Genomic DNA, 23,553 nt, shown 5'->3' on the forward strand with positions numbered 1-23,553 from the left:
CACGCGCGCCGCTCGGCCCTGCTTGAAGTACCTTCAGTGGCGCGAACCTCGGGGGCGTCCCCCTGTGATGACATCATGCATCCAGGATACAAAAGGCCTACCCGATTGCTAGCTAATCGAGTTAGCAAAGGTTTCCTACAGATGGGATTCGCTCTCCGTACCTTGCAACTCTGCCTCCTTTGGACCTACTCTATTTGGGGTACCCGCTCCTTGGGGGCCTCTCTCTCTTTCTTATCTTTCAGGTCACAGTCTAGAACCGGTACTCGCTCCTCGAGGGCCCATGTTCTTGGACTCGCTACTTGGACTTCACTTCTGCCAGGAAGACCCCGCTGCCTATAACATCTCTGAGTTACCATCTCTATCTCTCAGAGCTATTCCCTGGAACCAGGTACTCGCTCCTCAAGGGCCTGCCTTTAATCCAGCTCCTGTGCTTCACACTGAGAGACTGCTGCATGAATACATTACCAACGAGGCTCTGTTCCTGAACTCTGCATTTCCTGCTACTACTCACAATATCAGTTTTCTCTATTACAGCACAGCCATTGTGGGATCGCTGTTCCAGAGCCTGAGGGACTACAAGCCGAATCGGGCTACTTTCCAGCTCACTACTGCCACCTCTGGTGATTCACCAATCCTGTATAATAAAAGAACTAGTGTGTGTATGTCTCCTATGTTGAGCCTGACCTGTGGCCCCTCACGGGACTTTCCCCCATGGGCATGGTCATCTGCCACAGGTCCAGGGATTCACCAAAAACCCTTACAAATAATAACAGACAGTGAGTGACGGGTTTTTCCCCAGATCTTGTGTTATTGCTACATGAGGCCTATCTCGCTAAGAAAGAAGCAGCAGATAAATGGTCAGCCACCCAGAAGTCCCAGAGCTTGGCTAAGAGGCCTCAAGCTGAGGTGCCTCTCAAGTCAGGGGGGGGGGGGGCATTTTTCATCTGCTGGGTCTGGGAAGCCCAAATTCTTCGGAAGATTTGGAGGGAGATGCTCCTCATGTTCAGGATCTGATGCTAGGAGTTAGCAATCTGTTATGTTCCGCTATCTGATGGGAGGAGCAATCAGATAAGAGAGCTCTGTGTTGCGGGCTTCTAAAGGAGGAGGAGTCAGCAATCTTGGAGTGTCTCAGATATCGTCTTGCTAAGGAGTAGCAATCTGTAATGAATCTGATATAGTTGTGGGTGGATCCTTGGGCTGGTGGCAGATGATATCCCGAGAGGGACCACCGGCTAGGCTTGAGTATGGAGACAGACACACATTAGTTCTTTTATTAAACAGGGTTTTGAAACCACCAGAGGTGGCAGTAGTGAGCTGATATGCCCAGAACTGTAGTTCCTCAGGTACTGGAACAGCGATCCAGGATGGCTGAGCTGTTGAGAAACCGTAGAAAGTGAGTAGGCAGAGTTCATGACAAAGTAGATGACAAAACTCACGTAAGGTCTCAAGGAAGCTCAGGAGCTGGAAAGGGTTAGGCCCTCGAGGAGCGAGTACCTGGTTCCAGGGAAAGCTGAGAGAGCGATGGTAACTCACAAATGTTTGTAGCAGCGATAGCTTCCAGGCAGTAGATAATCTTCAGAGTGTTCAGGAACATGGGCCCTCGAGGAGTGAGTACCGTTTCCTATCTGTAATCTGAAAGTAAAGAAAAAGAGCGAGGCCCCCAAGGAGCGGGTATCCCTGGTAAGTCCGAGGAGGCAGAGTAGCTTGGACAGCCGAAGCGAGTCCTTGCTAACTCAGTTTATTAGCGATATAGAGACCTTTAAATATTGGAAGCATATGACGTCATCTCAGGGGGACGCCCCTGAGGTTCGCGCTCTTGCTGGTACTTCAATCAGAGCGCGCTGGCCCTAGGTCTTCAGGCAACATGGCGGATCTGCAACTTTGAGCCGGTCCAGGGACGCCGGAAGGAGACTGCATGGGGACGCCACGGCAGCCAGCCATCCATCAGACCCGGAGGGAGTCGCCACAGAATTAAAGGGGGCGGAGTGAGGACGTCGAGCAGTGACGGTCGCAACACCTCAGGAAGATTCACAAACTAGCCCGGGTACTAATCTGGGTGCTATTCCTATGGCTGCCCCGATGAGCAGTGATCCTGATATGGAGGGCATCCCTCTTGTGGAAGGGGATGACTCTAGGGTGGTGAGTTTGTTCTGAAAGGAGGAGTTGCAGCCTCTCATCCCCCGGGTTCTGGAAGAACTGGGATCAAGTTCACACAGGAGGATTCAGACAACGAGGGTGTGAATCCGGTATTGGACAGGGTGTGTAGACCGCCAAAGGCTTTCCCATTGCCAAACAAAGTGAAGAAGCTGATTGACTGGGAATTGGATTTTCCTGGGGCAGGTCTAAAAGTGAAAAATGACTTCAGGGTTATGGCCAGGTTGTATCCTTTGCTGGTGGACACTTTGGAGGTTGGCAGCTCCTCGGGAAGAACAAGGTTGAGGAAGATATTCGACTAGATCTGCAAAAGGACAATGTATCCTTGCAGGTGCCAAGCTTTCGTATGGAGACACTGCAGACGGTGATTGCAGCGGTATGCAAGGGGAGTTTCTTGCATACTTGGATCTAATGGAAGCATATTTGCACATTCCCATCCGAGCAGTCATTCAAAAGTTTCCACAATTCATGGTGCTAGGTGAACATTTTCAGTTTTGAGCGCTTCCCTTCGGGCTGGGGCCCACACCAAGAACGTTCACAAAGGTGATGGTGGCAATGGCAGTGGCCCTCAGAAGGGAAGGGATACTAGTGCACCCATACCAGGACGATTGGCTCATTCAGGAGAAGTTGGGAATGGAGTATTGCTGTTCCATTCGACAGTTATGGAGTGGTTAAGGTCCCTGGGCTGGGTGATAAATTTGATGAAGAGCCACCTGGAGCCGTTTCAGTTGCTAGAATATCTGGGAGCCTGATTCGACAGCCGGTTAGGCGAGGTGTCCCTTACTACAAATAGGGGGGTCAAGTTGCAGTTGCAAGTGGTTCGGCTTCAGATCTGTTGGTTCCCAAAGTCTGGGATTATTTACAAGCACTAGGTTCCACGGCCTCTACCCTGGAATTGGTGCCATGGGCCTTTAGAAAGCTCTCATGCAATCTCTTCAGAAAGCACTCCTGTCCTGTTGGAATCCGTTGTCGGAGGAATTTCAGCTACTGTTGCTGCTCCAGTAGGAAGAAAGTCAACATGGATTTACCCAAGGGAAGTCTTTCCTAACAAATCTGCTTCATTTTTTTGAAGGGGTTAATAAACATGTGGATAAAGGTGAACCGGTAGATGTAGTGTATTTGGATTTTCAGAAGGCGTTTGACAAAGTCCCTCATGAGAGGCTTCTAAGAAAACTAAAAAGTCATGGGATAGGAGGTGATGTCCTTTCATGGATTACAAACTGGTTAAAAGACATGAAACAGAGTAGGATTAAACGGTCACTTTTCTCAGTGGAAAAGGGTAAACAGTGGAGTGCCTCAGGGATCTGTACTTGGACTGGTGCTTTTCAATATATATATAAATGATCTGGAAAGGAATACCACGAGTGAGGTTATCAATTTGCGGATGATACAAAATTATTCAGAGTAGTTAAATCACAAGCGGATTGTGATACATTACAGGAGGACCTTGCAAGACTGGAAGATTGGGCATCCAAATGGCAGATGAAATTTAATGTGGACAAGTGCAAGGTGTTGCATATAGGGAAAAATAACCCTTGCTGTAGATACACTATGTTAGGTTCCATATTAGGAGCTACCACCCAGGAAAAATATCTAGGCATTATAGTGGATAATACTTTAAAATCGTCGGCTCAGTGTGCTGCAGCAGTCAAAAAAGCAAACAGAATGTTAGGAATTATTAGGAAGGGAATGGTTAATAAAATGGAAAATGTCATAATGCCTCTATATCGCTCCATGGTGAGACCGCACTTTGAATACTGTGTATAATTCTGGTCGCCGCATCTCAAAAAAGATATAGTTACGATGGAGAAAGCACAGAGAAGGGCAACCAAAATGATAAAGGGGATGGAACAGCTCCCCTATGAGGAAAGGCTGAAGCGGTTAGGGCTGTTCAGCTTGGAGAAGAGACGGCTGAGGGGGGATATGATAGAGGTGTTTAAGATCACGAGAGGTCTTGAACGAGTAGATGTGAATTGGTTAATTACACTTTCGAATAATAGAAGGACTAGGGGGCATTCCATGAAGTTAGCAAGTAGCACATTTAAGACTAATCAGAGAAAATTCTTTTTCACTCAATGCACAATAAAGCTCTGGAATTTGTTGCCAGAGGATGTGGTTAGTGCAGTTAGTGTAGCTGGGTTCAAAAAAGGTTTGGATAAGTTCTTGGAGGAGAAGTCCATTAACGGCTATTAATCAAGTTTACTTAGGGAATAGCCACTGCTATTAATTGCATCAGTAGCATGGGATCTTCTTAGTGTTTGGGTAATTGCCAGGTTCTTGTGGCCTGGTTTGGCCTCTGTTGGAAACAGGATGCTGGGCTTGATGGACCCTTGGTCTGACCCAGCATGGCAATTTCTTATGTTCTTATGAATCCAGATCCAGTCCCTTGTGGTGGCTGCTGCGTCTCAATTTGGAGAATGGAGTGAATCTAGAGGTTCCAGACTGGATGGTTGTGACCACAGATGCCAGCCTCTGGGGAGTGGTATATCAGGGATCAACGGCCCTGATCAATCAACAATTTGGATACGAGAGCTGGCACAAGGCATTGCTGGCCTTTCTTCCTTGGATTCGGGGCGTGCAGTGCGCTTGTTCTCAGACAATGCGACAACAGTGGCCTATATCAATCAGCAGGATGGAACAAAGAGTGGCTCAGATGGTTCAGGAACTCTTTGCCTGGATGGAGCATCATCTAGTACAGGGGTCGGGAACCCATGGCTCGCGAGCCAGATATGGCTCTTTTGAGGGCTGCATCTGGCTCGCAGACACGTGTCGCCATACTTCGCGGTTCCCCGCTGACCCAGCTGCTCCCGGTCCTCCGCCGCCCGGGCTTAAAATGCTGTCAGCCCGGGCGGAACGCGGCAGGACAGCTGGAGTCAGCGGCACCGGCGTGCTCTCTTCTCCTCCCCCCCCCCCCCCGCGGCCCGGAAGAGGAAGTGGAGAGCATCGGGTGCCTGCGCGGGAAGAAGAGACCACACTAGCGTGGTCTCTTCTTCCGCGCAGGCACCCGATGCTCACCACTTCCTCTTCCGGGCCGCGAGGGGGAGGAGAAGAGAGCACGCCGACTGGAGTCATCCGGGTGCCTGCGCGGGAGTCATCGGGTGTCAGCCGGGTGCCAGCGCTGGAGTCATCGGGTGCCTGCGCGGGTCTTCCCGCGCAGGCACCCGATGCTCTCCACTTCCTCTTCCGGGCCGCGGGAAGAAGAGAGCACGCCGGTGCTCTCTTCTTCCCGCGGCCCGGAAGAGGAAGTGGAAGTGGAGAGCATCGGGTGCCTGCGCGGGAAGAAGACTGCAGCGCGGCTCGGAGGAAAATGAAAATCTTCAACCGCGGCCGATGGGACTCCGCCTTCGCCTCCGCGAGGGCTGAAAATGAAGGAGGTTAGCGTTGGGAGGAGGCTGCTGCTGCCGCGAGTTCCCGGGGGGGGGGGGGGGGGGGAGAGAGAGAGTGAATGAGCGAGCAAGCATGTGTGTTTGAGATCCTGTGTGTGTGAGTGAGAGATTGCATGTATGTGAATGATTGAGAGCCTGTATATGTGAAAGAGAGTATGTCTGTGATTGAGATCCTGCCTGTGAGAGAGAGAGCATGAATGTAAGTTTACCATTGGGAACCTGTATGTGTAAGTTTGTAATTGAAAACCTGTTTGTTTGAAAGAGTATGTGTGTATGATTGAGATCCTTTGTGTGTGAGAGAGATCATGTGTATGTATGATTAAGAGCCTGTGTGTATAAGTAAGAGAGAGATCATGTGTGTCTGTGTCTGATTGACAGCTGGTTTAGGTGATGGAGCATGTGAGTATGTGATTGAGAGCCTGTGTTTAAATGAGAGAGAGAGACCATGTGTGTCTGTGTGATTGAGAGCTGATTTAGGTGAGGGAGCATGTGAGTATGTGATTGAGAGCCTGTGTGTAAATGAGAGAAAGAGAGGACATGTTTGTAAGCATGTGAATGAGAGTCTGTGTGTGAGAGAAAAGACAGCATGTATTTATGTGATTGAAAGCCTGTGTGTGTGTAAGCGTGAAAAGATAGACAGCATGTGTGTAATGTGTAATTAAGAGCCTATATAAGTGAGAGAGAAAAAACATTTGTATATGTGAGTGACTGAGAGCATGTGTGTATAGGTGTGTCATTGAGAGCCAGTGTGAGAGAGAGCGCTGGTATGTGACTGAGAGAGGAGAAAGTTCCAAGCAAACCACCCCACCTCCTGCTAATTCAGAACAATCTCAGGACACCTGGATATCAAACGTTCCCAGGTATGCAGAGCAAAAAAATTTTTGTATCCTTATTATTTTTCATTACTGGATCTTTGTGTCTGCTATTTTGAAATATTTTGTTGGTATCTGGAAATGTTTTATATGAGTTTTTAATTATTGGATATTCCACTCATCAGCTGTTTCGAAATATGTTCTTTTTGTTAGTACAGTTTTACTGCTGATGATTTTATATTTCTTGATTTGTTTTATAAGGATGTGTGATGTTTCTTTTTTCCTTTGTTACACTGCATACAGAGACTCTGGCTTGTTGCAGTTTCCAATTCAGTTTTTGTCTGCATGCTTCTTGTTATGCGTTTTGGTCTCTTTATTCTATGTTAGGTGAGGGACAGCACGTGATTCAGGTGAGGTTTTCTGCTGGCGTGTAGTTTCTGTGTAGGACTCTATAGCAGCCTGACTTGGTCCGTTTTCCTAATAGGAGATGTATTGGTGTCTTAAGGCCTGGTGTAATATTTTCAGAGACTTATTGTACTTTAAAAGTGTGATCTTACATAAAATGCACACATTTACTTGTATTTAGTTTTAAACATATTGTATGGCTCTCATGGAATTACATTTTAAAATATGTGGCGTTTATGGCTCTCTCAGCCAAAAAGGTTCCTGACCCCTGATCTAGTAGTACTAGCATCTTCGCATGTAGCAGGTGTGGACAATGAACAGGCGGCCTGTCTCGGCAGGTAACAACTGGACCCGGGAGAGTCACTTGACGCAGGTGGGGCAAGCCTCAGTTCGATCTCATGGCAACTTGGAAGAATGCCAAGGTGATCAGGTTTTTCAGCTGCCAGCGGGAATATGGCTCAGGAGGTATCGACTCTCTGGTTCAGCCGTGGCCAATGAGACTTCTGCTGCATGTTTTTCCCCCATGGTCACTTGTAGGTCGGGTGCTATGGCACATCAAACAACATCTAGAAAGAGTGATCCTGGTGGTGCCGGAATGGCCGTGCCATCTGTGGTTTGTTGATATGGTTCAGCTGGCAGTAGATGATTCCCTCTGGTTAGGCCACCTGAAGGAATTGCTTCTCCAAGGGCCCATCTTTTCAGAGCAGGTGGATCGCTTCTGTCTAGCGGCCTGACCTTTGATAGGCGGTGCTTCTGCTTGAAGGGGTATTCCGAGCTGGTGATTACTGCTCTCCTTCAAGATAGAAGGCCTTCTACTTCTTTGGCGTATATCCAAGCTGGAGAGTGTTTGAGTCCTGGTGTGGGGTCCATGACACTGATCCTTTGCAGGTGGATGTTGCCCAGGTCTTGGTTTGCGGATTTCGGACAACGGAGTCTCGTTGCTTAAGGTGCCTTTCCTTTTATCCAAAGTTGGGTCTGCCTTTCTTCTCAGTCAGACGGCGGAATTACTTGGCTTTCAGCGCCTGACGTCGGGTCCTATTGCGGTATGTCAAATGACTTTCGAGGTCAGACCATCTCTTTGTTTTATTCAGTGGACCAAAGAAGAGTTGCAAAGCGATTGAAAGCACAATTGCAAGATGGGTGAAAGAAGCAATTATTTCGACCTATATTTGTAAGAGTCGGTTGGTTCCAGAAAGGTTGTGGGCTTATTCTAATAGGGCACAGGCAGCCTCCTGGGTGGCATGTCATTTGGTTTCTCTACAGGAGATTTATCGAGCAGGGACTTGGTCTGCATTACACACTTCTACTTAACATTACTGTTTGAATGTTAGGACTCCGTAGGAGGCCAGAGGCCACGTTTAATGAAGGTGGGCTGCGTGTGGGTCATTTGGGTTCGCACCCAAGGTAGAGGAGCTTGGGTACAGTGCACTTGTCTGAGGTATGAACAGGAAAGGAAAATTGGTTCTTACCTTCTAATTTTTGTTCCCGGAATACCACAGATCAGTCCAGACTCCCGTCCCCTTATTGTTATGAAAGACCTTTTGCCAATTCTGGATGCTGCTGGTGATGTAGAATTTGAATGAGTGATGCAGAATTTGCACAAGCTTGTCATAGTTTAAGCAATTTGGCGATTGGAAGTTTTTTTCATTGCCCTAAGTTGAGGGTTCAGTTTTGATGGGGGTTCCAACTTAATCCTCAGCTCGCTCTAGAAGGAGAAATCCTTGGAGTTTGAGAAAGTAGTCATCTTGGCTTGGGTACAGGTCAATACTGAGGGACTGCAGGTGGCACTCTCAGTTAAGTAGCAATGCCTGAAAAGTTTTTAGTCTCTGCCTCCATCTGCTGGTAGGGATGCAAAACCCACTTGTCTGGACTGATCTGTGGTATTCCAGGAATGAAAATGAGCAGGTAAGAACCAATTTTCCTTTCCTACTTTTTGGTGGGTGAAAATCTACTTTGGCAGATTCATCCATCCTGCCCTTGCATCCCCTGACATAGTTCCTGACCAAGTCTTTGAAAATGTACCCTTTAACTTTACTTTATAAGCCATATTGGGGCCAATGTAATAAGCTGTACAAAACCTGCTGCAGGTTTTCCCGTGCTGATCTTATGCGGGTATATACCGTATTTTTCACTCTATAAGATGCACCTGACCATAAGACGCACCTAGGATTCAGAGGATGAATATTAAAAAAAAAAAAAAAAATGGTGTGGCTAAACGTGCTCTGTTCCCGGGCGTCTGTGCGTCTTATGGAGCAAATTAGAGGAGTGCATACATTTTTTTTTTCCATTTCGGGTCTGGGGAGGGCCATTTCAGTCCACTCCCCAGATCAGAAAACTTTTATCGTTCTCTTTCTGTGGGAACCCCCCTCCCAACCCTTTAAATTTAATTAACTACAACCCCCACCCTCTTGATCCCCCCCAAGACCTGCCAAATGTTCCTGGTGGTCCAGCGGGGGTCCGGGAGCGATTTCCTGCACCGGTAGCCCCTGTGACATAGTAAGGGCAAAAGGCCGTCGGCTGCCAGTAATCAAAATGGCGCAGACGGCCCTTTGCCCTTACTATGTCACAGGGGCTACCGGTGCCATTGGTCAGCCCCTGTGACATAGTAAGGGCAAAGGGCCGTCGGCTGCCAGTATTCAAAATGGCGCAGACGGCCCTTTGCCCTTACTATGTCTCAGGGGCTACTGGTGCCATTGGTCGGCCCCTGTGACATAGTAAGGGCAAAGGGCCGTCTGCGCCATTTTCATTACTGGCAGCTGACGGCCCAAGTGCAGGTGATCATTCCCGGACCCCCGCTGGACCTCCAGGGACATTTGGCAGGGCTTAGGGGGGGTCAGGAGGGTGGGGGGTTGTAATTAGTTTTTTAGTTTTTTTTAATATTCACTCCATAAGACGCTCAGACATTTTCCCCCCACTTTTGGGGGAAAAAAAAGTACGTCTTATGGAGCGAAAAATACGGTAATAACGTGTGCAGCACAGAAAAACCACATGCACAAACCTGTGTAAAAATCATACAGCACTTTTGTGCAAGTGCATGCAAATAACATGTAAAGGAGGCAATTATCCATTCACAGGCTATGCAGGGATCCGCTCGCAGGGAGAAAGGTTAGTGCATTTTTTTAAGCGGGTTTTTTAGCACCTGGGTCAGGGCAGGAGTTAGTGAAAGTGCCTGTCTGGAGGAGCCCGGGGCTAGCTGATTGCGATCACTCCTACCGCTTTGGCGGCTTTTGGTTCCAGTCTCGGCAATGCTGTGGCTCTGGGTAGTGTCAGCGCTTGTCTGTAGCTCCCGGAGATCACCAGTCTGTCCGTCCCGGCTCCTGCTGTCTCCCGATAGTGCCCGGCAAGGAAGAGGCTGTACAGACTCACAACTATACTAATGCCACTAATGGAATAAAAGGGCCAAAGTGGTAGGAGTTGAAACAATTTATTTTTGAATAGTAGTAAATTGAAATAGAAATGAGTCTGCAGCATTTTTTCATTAGCGCCTAAATTTGTGCCTGTTTTTCTCATGTCTTTCTGCATCAGGGCTTATGTGGGTATTGACGCATGTATAAGGTATTCCATGGGTTTTTTTGTGTGCATCTCATTTGCATGCCGTCCTCTTCTTACATCCCGAGAAAGCACCTGCTTTTTCCACGCGCGCTAAAAAAATACAGAAAAATAGTACCAATTTCAGCATGAGTCTTATTACATCAACCACTTTTTTTTATGAAGCCACTGCAGTGAGCAGGTGTTTTATTTGGTGTATCTTTTCTCACAGGACAAGCAGGATGGTAGTCCTCACATATGGGTGACATCACAGGATGGAGCCCAATCACGGAACACTTCTGTAAAAGTTTCCAGAACTTTGACTGGCCCCTACTGGGCATGCCCAGCATGGCACTAACCCTGCAGCCAGCAGGGGTCCCCCTTCAGTCTTCTTTTTTCCGTGCAGCAGTAGCCACTTGATTAAGGAGCTCTGCAGAGATTCCTGACAGGAGTTTTCCTCACAGAATTACTAAAATTTAATTTACCCCACAGGGGTCCCTCCTTCAACTTTTTCAAGCTGCGGTACTCCGGTAAGTTTTTTACCCGTTTTCCGTCGATTACCATCTAGTTTGGCCCTCGCGGCCTACTGGCTGTCGACCGTACCGCGGCTCAATTTTTTCATGGCCATGGTGTTGGGGTTCTGCCGGTGCCCGGACTGTAATCGCACCCTGTCCATCACAGACCCTCACAAAGTCTGTGTAATGTGTCTCGGATGTGAGCACGATGTCCTAACCTGCACCAAATGTGCCCTCATGACACCAAAAGGTCGCAAGGCTAGAATAGAGAAGATGGAACTTCTCTTCAGTGCTCAAACCGCGACACCGTCTATTGCATTGATGTCGTCAGAGCTGGCACTGTCAACTTCACGCCGGACGTTAACCGACCTCCGGCCGGTTAACGTCCGGCATCGACGACTTCTCGGCCTTTGACACCCTCTAGTCCCCCTCAGGATCAAGGGGATTGTAGAGATAAACGTCGCCACCGGCATCTAAAGTCTTGGACCATCGAGGGAGCGAAATCATCGACCTCGCCATCGTCCGAGCCGCTGTCGAAGAAACCCTGTCCAGAAAAGGCACCGACCTTTTCGGCGACCGGGTCGCCGAGGCAACCCTCACTCAACAGAGTATCGGGAGCCGCGACTCCACCTTTAACGGTGGTCCCTCCGGCTGTGCCCCTGCCTCCTTCTTCTGTTCCGGAGCCGGGGCTGCTTGCTCCAGGTCTCCGAGAAGAACTGGACCGGATGGTTCAGGAGGCCATTGACAAGGTGATGCATCGACTCCAGGTTCCTCCGGCACCGACACTGGTACTGATTGCGGAACCGACCACTGACCCGATTCCAGCAGCGTTGACACTGCTGCTCTCGAGGATGGAAGCACTCATGGCCGCTTTTCCACCGATGAACCCTGGGTCACCGATGGTTCCAGTGCCCTCCCCGCTTGCTTTGTCATCGGGAGGAGAAACACTGTTCCACATCCCTCCGTTGGGAGTTCTGCCGATGACTCAGCCATCATGCCGATATGTCTGTCGGTGCCACCGATCCACCCATCGGTGCTGACGCGTCCATCAGCACCACCGAGCCATCCATCGATGCCCTCGATACCTGCGCCAGTGCCTTCGATGCCTTCATTGGTGCCTCCAGTTATTCCTTCGAGTCCTTCAGAGCCTCAACCAGGACCTTCAGGGATCCCACCGCCCCGTCCTCCTCTAGTCCCTAGAGGAACAGGTGCTGATCACTGCGACACCTGGATTGATGATTCTTTACCAGACACCGATGATTTGCCTTCACCACCTTCAACTGCTGAAAGCAGAAAGCGTTCTCCTCCAGAGGACCTTTCCTTTATAAATTTTGTGAAGGAGATGTCTGAATTGGTTCCCTTCCAATTGCAGACTGAACAAGATGACAGGCAACAAATGATGGAGCTGTTACAATTCCTGGATGCTCCCAAGGAAATAACCTCCATCCCTATCCACCAGGTTCTTCTGGATCTCCTCAAAAAGAACTGGGAACATCCTGGCTCTGTGGCTCCAGTCCACAGGAAAGCTGACACCACCTATCTCGTTCAGTCAGCTCCAGGTTTTTGCAAACCTCAATTGGATCACCAATCTGTGGTTGTCGAATCTGCCCAGAAAAGAGCAGGGAGATCAAAACCTCACACTTCCTTTCCCCCAGGCAAGGAACAGAAATTTCTAGATGCCATTGGTTGCCGTGTCTTCCAGGGATCAATGCTCATCTCCGGAATTGCCTCTTACCAGCTCTATATGACCAAATATAATAGGGTCTTATTTAAGCAGATACAAGACTTAACAGACTCCCTGCCTCAGCAATTTCAAGAGCAACTCCAAATCCTAGTAAACAAGGGTTTTGAGGCAGGGAAGCATGAGATCAGATCATCTTACGATATCTTTGACACTGCTACCAGGGTATCTGCAGCTGCTATCTCGGCAAGACGATGGGCCTGGCTCAAGTCTTCCGACCTTCACCCTGAAGTACAAGACAGATTATCTGACCTGCCTTGTGTAGGAGATAATCTGTTTGGCGAGCAGATTCAACGAACAGTGGCAGAACTCAAGGCCCATCATGAGACCCTAAGACAGCTCTCTCTGATGCCTTCTGAGTACTCTTCAAAACAGCACTTCCAGAAGAACTCTAAGAAGTCATTCTTCCGCCCGAAGAAGTCCTACCCGCCACAAACTAGAACCCATTCTACGAGACCATTTCAAAAAGCCCAGTCTCATCAGACACGAAAACGAAAACCACAAGCAGCTCCTCTGCTGGGCCCTGCTTCTGGTTTTTGACTCCTGCATAGAGAGCAGCAGCCAGCTTCCATTGCCCCACATACCAGTGGGAGGTCGATTGTGCCACTTCAACAAGTGGCACTAAATCACCTCAGAGATAGTCCCTTCCGATAATTGCGCAAGGTTATCATCTGAACTTTCTCTCCATTCCACCAGATTCCCCACCTCTACCAACGTGGAGGACATCCGATCACTCCATCCTTCTGGAACAGGAGGTCTCCCTCCTCCTCCAGTCCAAGGCAATAGAACCAGTGCCCTACTCTCAGCACGGCCTAGGGTTCTATTCCCAGTACTTTCTAATCCCCAAAAAATCAGGAGGCGTTCGTCCAATTCTGGATCTACATGCCCTCAACAAGTACCTCCAGCGAGAGAAGTTCAAAATGGTAACCTTGGGCTCTCTTCTTCCTCTTCTACAAAGAGGGGACTAGCCCTGCTCTCTAGACCTCCAGGACGCATACACTCATATCGTGATAATTCCATCTCATCGCAAATACCTGAGGTTTCTAGTAGACCCCAAGCACTATCAGTACCGAGTGCTTCCATTCGGCCTCATGTCTGCACCACGAGTCTTCACAAAATGCCTCGTTGTAGTTGCAGCCTTCCTCAGGACTCAAGGTGTACACGTCTACCCCTATCTAGACGATTGGTTAATCAGGGCTCCCACCCAGCAAGCTTCTCTGTCGTCCCTGCATCTTACTTTACACACTAATTTTACTCGGATTTCTCGTCAACTACGACAAATCCTACTTAGTCCCATCTCAAATCTTATCGTTCATTGGGGCAGACTTGGACACCTTGTAGGCAAAGGCTTTTCTGCCTCGACAGCGAGCACTCACTCTCGTGTCTCTTGCACACCAGCTGCAGTCTCAGCACTCCACGACTGCACACCGCTTTCTCATCCTCCTAGGACACATGGCGTCCTCAGTTCAGGTCACCCCAATGGCCCGCTTGGCCATGAGAGTCATGCAGTGGACTCTTAAGGTCACAATGGATTCAATCCATTCAGCCCCTGTCGACCATTGTCCACATAACCGACTCACTCCGTCAGTCTCTCGCCTGATGGAGAAATCAGGTCAGTCTCCTCCAAGGCTTGCCCTTCCAGGCTCCAAACCCTCAAATAACTCTCACCACCAATGCTTCCAACCTTAAATGGGAAGCCCACGTGGCCGATCTGCAGACACAAGGATCTTGGTCTCCAGAGGAAGCCAAACACCAAATAAATTTCCTGGAGCTGCGAGCAATCAGAAATGCTCTCAGGGTATTTCAGGATGCCTCTCCAGTCGAGTCATCCTGATCCAGATGGACAGCCAGGTGACCACGTGGTACATCAACAAACAGGGAGGAACGGGCTCGTACCTTCTGTGTCAGGAAGCTGCACAGATATGGGCGGAGGCCCTCTCCCACGTGATGTACCTCAGGGCCACCTACTTGCCGGGAGTGGACAATGTGTTGGCAGACAAGCTCAGTCGCACCTTTCAACCGCACGAGTGGTCTCGCAACCCCTCAGCAGCGAACTCGATCTTCCACCAATGGGGTTATCCTCAAATAGACCTCTTTGCGTCACCTCAAAATCGCAAAGTAGACAACTTCTGCTCTCTCTCTCGCAGCCAACACTATCAGCCAAGAGATGCGTTCTCCCTATCATGGGCAACCGGTCTCCTATATGCATTCCTTCCACTTCCACTTCTCTCGAAGACTCTCGTGAAGTTACGTCAGGACAAGGGAACCATGATCCTGATAGCACCCCACTGGCCACGCCAAGTGTGGTTTCCAATACTTCAGGATCTCTCCATTCGCAGGCACATTCCCTTGGGAAGGGACCCGCTTCTAATCACTCAAAACGACGGGTGCCTCCGCCACCCCAATCTTTAAGCCTTGTCCCTGATGGCATGGATGTTGAAAGGTTAATCCTTCAGCCACTTAACCTTTCTGAACCAGTTTCCCGTGTACTGATTGCTTCACGGAAGCCTTCCACAAGAAAATCGTATTCTTACAAATGGACCAGGTTTACGTCATGGTGCTCTTCTCAGTCCCTTGACCCCTTTACCTGTCCAATCACTAAGTTTCTGGACTATCTCTGGCACTTGTCAGAGTCAGGTCTAAAAACTTCCTCCATCAGGATGCATGTCAGTGCGGTAGCCGCATTCTATAAAGGTGTCAGGGATGTTCTCATATCAGCACAACCCCTTGTTACACGTTTTTTGAAGGGCTTGCTTTACCTCAAGCCTCCTCTGCATCCTCCGGCCCCTTCTTGGGACCTCAACCTAGTTTTGGGTCGGCTCATGAAACCACCATTTGAGCCTCTTCAATCCTGTGACCTTCGATATCTCACATGGAAAGTGATTTTCCTTTTGGCAATTACTTCCGTTCGCAGAGTTAGTGACTTACAGGCTATAGTTACCTACCCGCCTTCCACTAAACTTCTGCATGACCGGGCAGTACTCCGCACTCACCCTAAATTCTTACCTAAGGTAGTTTCGGAGTTTCATCTCAATCAATCCATCACACTACCTACCTTTTTTCCCAGGCCCCATTCCAATCCAGGAGAGCAGGCTCTGCATACCCTTGACTGCAAACGGGCTCTAGCATTCTACCTAGACCGTACAGCTGCCCACAGTAAAAGCACTCATTTGTTTGTCTCTTTCCATCCTATCAAATTGGGGCAGCCTGTGGGTAAACAGACTCTCTCCTCCTGGTTGGCGGACTGCATATCCTTTTGCTATCAGCAAGCGGGCATTCCACGTCAAGTCCGTGTTAAAGCACACTGTGAGGGCCATGGCGACTTCAGTAGCACACCTACGCTCGGTGCCGCTTCCTGACATTTGCAGGGCTGCTACCTGGAGTTCTCTCCATAGTTTTACAGCCCACTATTGCTTGGACAAAGCCGGAAGACAAGATTCCATCTTCGGCCAGTCTGTCTTGCGCAACCTATTTACAACGTGACGTACCAACACCCTTCCGCCTGCCCGGTGGGGTTTAGGATGCCCTCGGCCAAATTTCATGTCAGGCCTAGTGCCTTGCACGCCCGAGTACGTTTGGTGCATACTCGGACATCCTCAACTCGGTACTCACCCATATGTGAGGACTACCATCCTGCTTGTCCTGTGAGAAAGCAAATGTTGCTTATCTGTAACAGGTGTTCTCACAGGACAGCAGGAAGTTAGTCCTCATGAAACCCGCCCGCCGCCCCACGATATTGGGTTCGTAACATTTTCTTATTTTATTTTCGGCACTACCTCTAGCTTTTTAAAAAGACTGAAAGGGGACTCCTCCTGGCTGCAGGGTTAGTGCCATGCTGGGCATGCCCAGTAGGAGCCAGTCAAAGTTCTGGAAACTTTGACAGAAGTGTTCCGTGATTGGGCTCCATCCTGTGATGTTACCCCTATGTGAGGACTAATATCCTGCTGTCCTGTGGGAACACCTGTTACAGGTAAGCAACATTTGCTTTATTTTCGGTCATCATAATTAGTAATCAAAAAAGCACCAAAGAGAGGGAAATAGAATTCAAATCCTAGTACCACCAAACAGTATACACAAGAGACAATATCATAAACCAAAGCTCAAGAATTGTAATCTACTGTCTCTCGCCCACAATGGGCCTCAGGCAGTCGTCAGCCGTCTGAGCAGCATTTTTGTAATCATTTATTGTCTCTTGTATTTTTACTCTTAAAACTCTATTATCCAATTTTTTAGCCAAACTTTATTAAACGCATCTCTTAAAATGATATCGACCTGTTGTGTCTATATTGAAACTGGAATACTTAGCCAATTTAGACGCTCATCAGCCACTAATTTTCAACTGGTGCAAATCCTCAAATTTCATCACCCAAATTTTTCACCTGACATGGGCCATGTTTCGACTATTACAGTCTTCTTCAGGGGAAATAGTTATTGTCCACCATCGGCACAATATTCTCTTAACCCGGACACTCAAATCACGTTTCTTCAAAGTAAATGCCACAACATGGTGTCTCAGCTCGAGCTGATTTGAGTGTCCGGGTTAAGAGAATATTGTGCCGATGGTGGACAATAACTATTTTCCCTGAAGAAGACTGTAATAGTCGAAACATGGCCCATGTCGGGTGAAACATTTGGGTGTTAAAATTTGAGGATTTGCTCCAGTTGAAAATTTGTGGCTGATGAGCGTCTGAATTGGCTAAATATTCCAGTTTCAATATAGAGACAACAGGTCGATATCATTTTAAGAGATGCGTTTAATAAAGTTTGGCTAAAAAATTGGATAATAGAGTTTTAAGAGTAAAAATACAAGAGACAATAAATGATTACAAAAATGCTGCTCAGAGGGCTGACTGCCTGAGGCCCATTGTGGGCGAGAGACAGTAGATTACAATTCTTGAGCTTTGGTTTATGATATTGTCTCTTGTGTATATTGTTTGGTGGTAATAGGATTTGAATTCTATTTCCCTCTCTTTGGTGCTTTTTTGATTGTTAACATTGAGAGGAGTTGGCTTCTGTTTGTGGCATTATAATTAGTATACATCTAGTTGATTAATCTTGTCTTTGTCATTTCATTTATTTTTGTTATAGCTAAAGACCAACTATTCTGTTTGGGAGAATCTTAAGGCAACGGAAGCTGGCACAATGGAAGAGCCAGCCATTATAGAAATAGACACCTATCCTCGGGCAATAATTTTCATGTATCTTACCATGACGTTTTTGCCTTTTGGATACTATTTATCTATTCATGTTGTAGCAGAAAAGGAGAAGAAGTTAAAGGAATACTTAAGGATAATGGGACTTCATGACACTGCCTTCTGGTATGATTATAGAACATGTTGTTGTTGTTGTTGTTGTTGTTAAGTCAAGATAACTCCAATCCAGACGGACAATTTGAGTAAAATCATAGACGCACATGACAGGTTTTCTTAACATTTATGTAGTGACCCCTTGGGATCTCTTCTAAATGACCCTAGTCTCTAGGGCATGGGGTAGAAAAGTTAGGAGAAGAGCATATCATTCTCTAACAGCATCTCCCTGTGAGGCTGTTGAACATCTGTCTGCTTAAAGGCAGATAGGCAGGAGATTAGTATGGCATTTTTTAGTTGGACTGAGAAGGTGAAGGAGTGAGCGCTTATTCTCCTCTGTCTGAGGACTGAGCTTCATGATCTTAGTAGCCTGAAATAGGATGGGGCAATTTACCTCTGTGGTCTAAAACCAGGTTGGAGAGGTTGCCTTCTAACTGGTAAATTTTAAAAGAAACACGTGTGCCCATAAGTGCAAGCAAATATACACTGCATTTTAACTACTCATGGTGTACATATGCCAACAGATGGGAGAGAGAGAGAGATTGACTCTGTATAGGATCAGTCTGACACTCTATATATAGGTACCACTGTAGAGGGGCACTTTGAATTGGGGTGGGTGGTGTTACAGACACATTCAGAGGTATTCATTCTAAAATTGACATCACTAAAGAACTTTAGTCCTTATAAGTGATGAAAAGGAGTTGATTTGTACAGTGCAGCTAGCGGAGACTGCAGTATACAAATCTACTCCTCTTGATAGACTTTCATTGCTTATAAAAACTAAAATTCTTTAGTGATGTGAATTTTACAATGAATACCTCTGAATGTGTCTGTAATACAACCCACCCTAACCCCAACCCACCTTCTGAAAACCCACCCAAATTCAAAGTGCCCCTCTACAGTGGTACCTATATAGAGAGTGTCAGACTGACTCTCTACAAAGTCAGTCTCTCTTTCTCTCACTCTGACTCCTGTGCCTCATGAGGACCTGTAGCAAAGTTACATAGGTAACATACACACATTGCCTTTGCAAAATTTGTGATTACATGTGTCAGTCTTGGCCCTGCCCATATTCTGTACATGCGTCCTTCCTGGCTTCTTAAAATTCACATTGCTCAAGCACAGTCCACATGTGGCTGTTTTTGCACAGGCAATGCTTTTAAAATCTACTACTTTGGTTTTTTGATTTTTTTTAAATTTCCTATTCTTGATCAGGAAAGGAAAATCCCTATGACTTGGGAAAGATAGGGAAAGAGGATCTGCTGATTCTATCTCACACCGAGGGGGTAGACAGTGGTGACATTTGGCTAAGTGACTAAGAGTTTTTGTGGAAGATGTTTGCCTTTTTTTGTTTTGGGAGGAAGATGTTTGCTACTATCCTAGCTGTTCAGTGAAGGGAAAGGAGAGAAGGTTCTTTTCCTACAGCTCTGGACCTTTCTGCCTGAAAGATCCCCCGAGAGGAGAAATGAGACTGAGAAGTCTTTTTTTTTCTATCTGGAGTCCCCTAATGGAGTTTTCACCCCAGGAAAGAGAGAGAAGATTTGGAGTTGAAGAAGGTGAAATATATCTGGACCTCAGGTATTGAGCCAATAGGAAACCCCATGCCCCCTGAAATGTTTGCCCAGACCATGCTCTGGATTGTGTGTTCACAGAAAGAGAGAGAGACAATTGAGAATAGCTTTGGGACATGAATGCAACCAGAATTAAGTGTATATGATGCAGGGTAATCACATTGGAAGATCTACTGTAAAATTTGAGATGGACCATCCTTCTAGAATGTCCATCTTTACTTATTCATCACCTACACTCAAGTCACAGTCTAATATCCAGGAAGAGATAGCACTCACAGCAGGAGTCACCCCCTACACATTGGACTCTGGAGGTCTTTTTTCTCCCTGCCCCCTCCCCCCATATTGGAGAATCCATACCCCGGGGCTGTTGGATTGTATCAGCCCTGGGACTGAGTGTGATTCTTGCCTTCTTGGAACCATCCAGAAAAGGGTCCCCATTAGTATGTTTGCAAGCTTGTGCCAATGTAGGATACACAGACTCTATTCCTAAGAGGTGCTAGGCATGAAGATAGTCTGGCTGATTTAAATACAGCATTAGAAATAACTGGATGGGTGCATCTTCGTGAACTTGGCTACTGCAGGTCTCTGCAGTTTTGGACTTTATAATGGAAAGGGAGAAGAGAGCAAAACGTTTGAAGGTTATTCTTGAAGGTTAATTGGAAATCTTGTACTCTTTGTGTCTGGGCACAGGAGTCTTAAACCCATTTCCATCTGCCTCTAATCATATTTCCTAAAAGCAATATAGAAGAAATATCAGTGAAGCCAGGATGATACTGGAATTTTTGGCCTTTCGAAAAAACAATTTTTTAATATTTATTTTGTTAGATGTATTACATGCTCCATTACCCTCTAGACCTCTGAGCAAAGAACAATAAAATAAAAATATATACATTAAAAAACAAATGACATATACATTATAAAGCATGTGTAACATTAAATAAAATAAACTAACTGGCTAATTAATACACTGTTAGAGATGGAATTCAAACTGAGAGTTCTCAGCAAGGTTCAGTCTTCAGGATAAAAATATTCATCACTGTATTTTCATACATTTGTTTAAGAGCAAGGCTAATTTGCATGGCGTATTTGCCCTGGGAACCAGACCTGTTTTGGCCATCTAAGACTGGAGTTGAGAACCCCTGGTTTGCTCTGCATGAGTCATGACTCCGTAGTCACATGCTTTGTGATAGGGTTGCTCACAATCAGAAGTCATTGTTCCGGGTTCGCTATGAGAATATGGACATCTGCTTAACCTTTGAAGAGTGAAGTGTGAATCAGAATATAGAACAAAATGAGGCTATTTTCATTAAGTGGCAAAGTATGTGGACGCTTTTCTATCTGTATCACTTGTAGTGCATTTTCAAAGGGATGCTACCTGTGTAGCTTTCCTTTCAAAATTCACTTTCAGTTTTGTAGATATAAAAGTGCCTCTGTACTTCATCCCTGCTTTATCTGTGGATAGGGCTAGGTGTGGGAAACTGTGTTTATTTGAAACCTCAATTTACCCATCTGACTTGTACTTGCCTATAGAATCACTCATATTTAGTCGCTCAGCAAGGGGACACTTTTCACAAACTTTGATCCATAGAAAATTGTTCTTGGTGTGACTTTACATTCTCCACTAATACAAGCAATAAACATTTTGAGGGCACTCTGACCATCTAATGTCAAGGATGCACTGAATGTGTTGTATTGTTTTGTTGCAGGTTTTCTTGGGTTCTCCTGTATGCAGGATTTATTTTGGTTATGTCATTTCTGATGGCCATCACTGTAACGGTCATCTCACCATTCTCTAAAAGCAACTGGTTTCTGATATTTTTTCTGTTTTTCTTCTATGGCATGTCTTCGGTGAGTATTAACATTAGCACCCGTACTCGATCCATTTTGTCTGATGGTTTTTGTTTATTTGTAAATGCTAGATACAGTGATTTGTAAGCTCTTATATTTAGACAAAGATAAGGCCAAAAAAGAAAAGCACAAAGAGGATGTTTGTCAGTTCGCTTATTACATTTTGAAATAGCACATCTTTTGCCCAAGCACTTAGACCTATATTTATCATTTTGCTATAAATTTCACAAGAATAGCACCTGTGATAAAAAAGGGCATGGTTAAGGTAATTTTCAAGGTAGCAGAACATACCCACAATATTTTCACATTGCATCCAGGCAGGGTTTTACCACTTTTTGTGAGAGAGAGAGAGAGAGAGAGAGAGAGAGAGAGAGAGAGAGACTGACTGACTGACTGACTGACTGACTCTGTATAAGGCTCTTATATAAGAAAACTATTTAGACCACTGTAGGAGTGGCAACTAGTAACTCGGGGTGAGGTTTTGTTTTTTTTTTTGGGGGGGGGGGCAGTTTTACATGCACAGTCAGAGGTACGAACAGCACAGTACACATCATTGAAGATTTGATGTGATTTGGAGTGAGGAATGGTACACAAAGATGAGATTTGTACATTGTACTCTGGACCTAGCTTGATAGCAGCTAGGTAGAGAGTTCATCAAACTAGGTCAAGAGTACATTGTACAAATGTCATCTTTGTGTACTTTTCCTCACTCCAAATCACATCAAATCTTCACTGATGTGTACTGTGCTGTTCGTACCTGTGACTGTGCATGTAAAAATGCCCCCCAAAACCTAGGGCACCACCAAAACCTCACCCCGAGTTACTAGTTGCCCTTCCTACAGTGGTATAAAAAGTTGATTAATATGTGTGCTTCCCCAGAGGCTCTGGTGCTCTCCCTCTCTCTCTCTCTCGCCCCCTCCCCCTCAAAATGGGATTTGCAATTTTTAGCACAAATTCTGTTTCGGGCATAATGCATACCATAACATCAGGAAAAAAGGTGTAGTTATTTCTGGCGTTAAAACCCGCGATAACATGTGTACACTTTCGCATGCAACACTAAGCACCCCTCATTTTAATTTACTCTGCCCAAAGTCCTCCCATTTGGGAAACATTATATGCATCTCGTGTGCGTTATTTATCGTGGGCATTATTGCATTATCATGGGCGTAGGCCCCTAACACGATATGATAAATAGCTCTATTAATTTCTTGCAATTTTTGGAAGAGAGATATTGCACAGAAATATCTCTGCATTTCTTTTCCTTATCTGAGAATGCAGGAACTGAGCTCCTTGAACAAAAGATGAACTACTTCAGAACTGGCTGAGAAAATGGATTTGCTGCCTTTTTTTTGTACCTTTTAAGCCTGAAACTTAAATCAGGTCCTCCCAGCCCTATTTAAAAAAATGTTTATAGCAATCTTCAAAGGGTTTTCTGTGGGTAGATCCCTTTCCTCTTTTTTTTTATAATTTTATTTTTATTGCATTTCAAATTTAAACACAAACAAATTTATGGATACTTATGTTTTAGACTTATTCCTAAGAAACATAATTACTCCACATAGTATCACATGGCATCCAAAAACATAGGAAATTTAAGAAGGAATTGGAGAACCTACAGACTAAGTTAACTTTGGAGCAATTAAGAAATTTTTTTTAAAGATATTCTAGTCTCTTTTCCACAAAAAACACATTTTGTTCCCAATTAATACAGTATCTAAGGGTGAGTGTCCAAATAATTTCGGAGCTGTTCTGGAGCAATAAAGATATACCTGTTATCTCTATGCTTTATAAAACATCTACATGGGTATTTTAAGATGAATTGCGTCCCTCTATCTAATACTTCTTTTCTTAAAGCAATAAAATTTTTACGTCTCAATTGAGTTACTTGGGTAACATCAGGAAATGTTCTTATAGGAGATCCATAGAAGTCCTGTTTTTGACATTTAAAATGTTGTTTTAATACTGCATCCCTCTCTAAGAGAGATGTAAATTGAACCAATAGTGTTGCCCTATTATCAACATGTGCCTCATAAGACTTTTCCAGGAAGTCAGTTAGGTTCAGATTTCCCTGATTTTGTTGATCTTTTTCTTTTTGTGATTGTTGGATATAATACATTTTTGATAATGTAGGAATAGAGTTATCAGAATATTTCAAGGTGTTCTTTAAATAACTATTAAATAAATCCCCAGGTGAAGCTAGATGTATTTTTGGGAAATTTAACACTCTCAAATTAAATTTTCTATTCTGATTTTCCAAAAACTCAATTTTCCCTTCGGTTTCTACCAC

General features: G+C 45.9%; 1 protein-coding gene across 2 annotated transcripts in view; it reads left to right on the forward strand.

The window, feature by feature from the left end:
• Nucleotides 1-23,553, forward strand: part of ABCA5 (ATP binding cassette subfamily A member 5) — a 510,372-nt gene that overhangs the window by 31,857 nt on the left and 454,962 nt on the right. For both annotated transcript variants that reach the window (XM_029599288.1, XM_029599289.1), the window contains 2 exons: nt 17,630-17,859; nt 21,125-21,266. In XM_029599288.1, the coding sequence (XP_029455148.1) occupies nt 17,630-17,859; nt 21,125-21,266 (372 nt within the window). The remainder of the gene's footprint in view (nt 1-17,629; nt 17,860-21,124; nt 21,267-23,553) is intronic.

The sequence above is a fragment of the Rhinatrema bivittatum genome, chromosome 4 (assembly GCF_901001135.1).
Source record: "Rhinatrema bivittatum chromosome 4, aRhiBiv1.1, whole genome shotgun sequence".
Lineage (NCBI taxonomy): Eukaryota > Metazoa > Chordata > Amphibia > Gymnophiona > Rhinatrematidae > Rhinatrema > Rhinatrema bivittatum.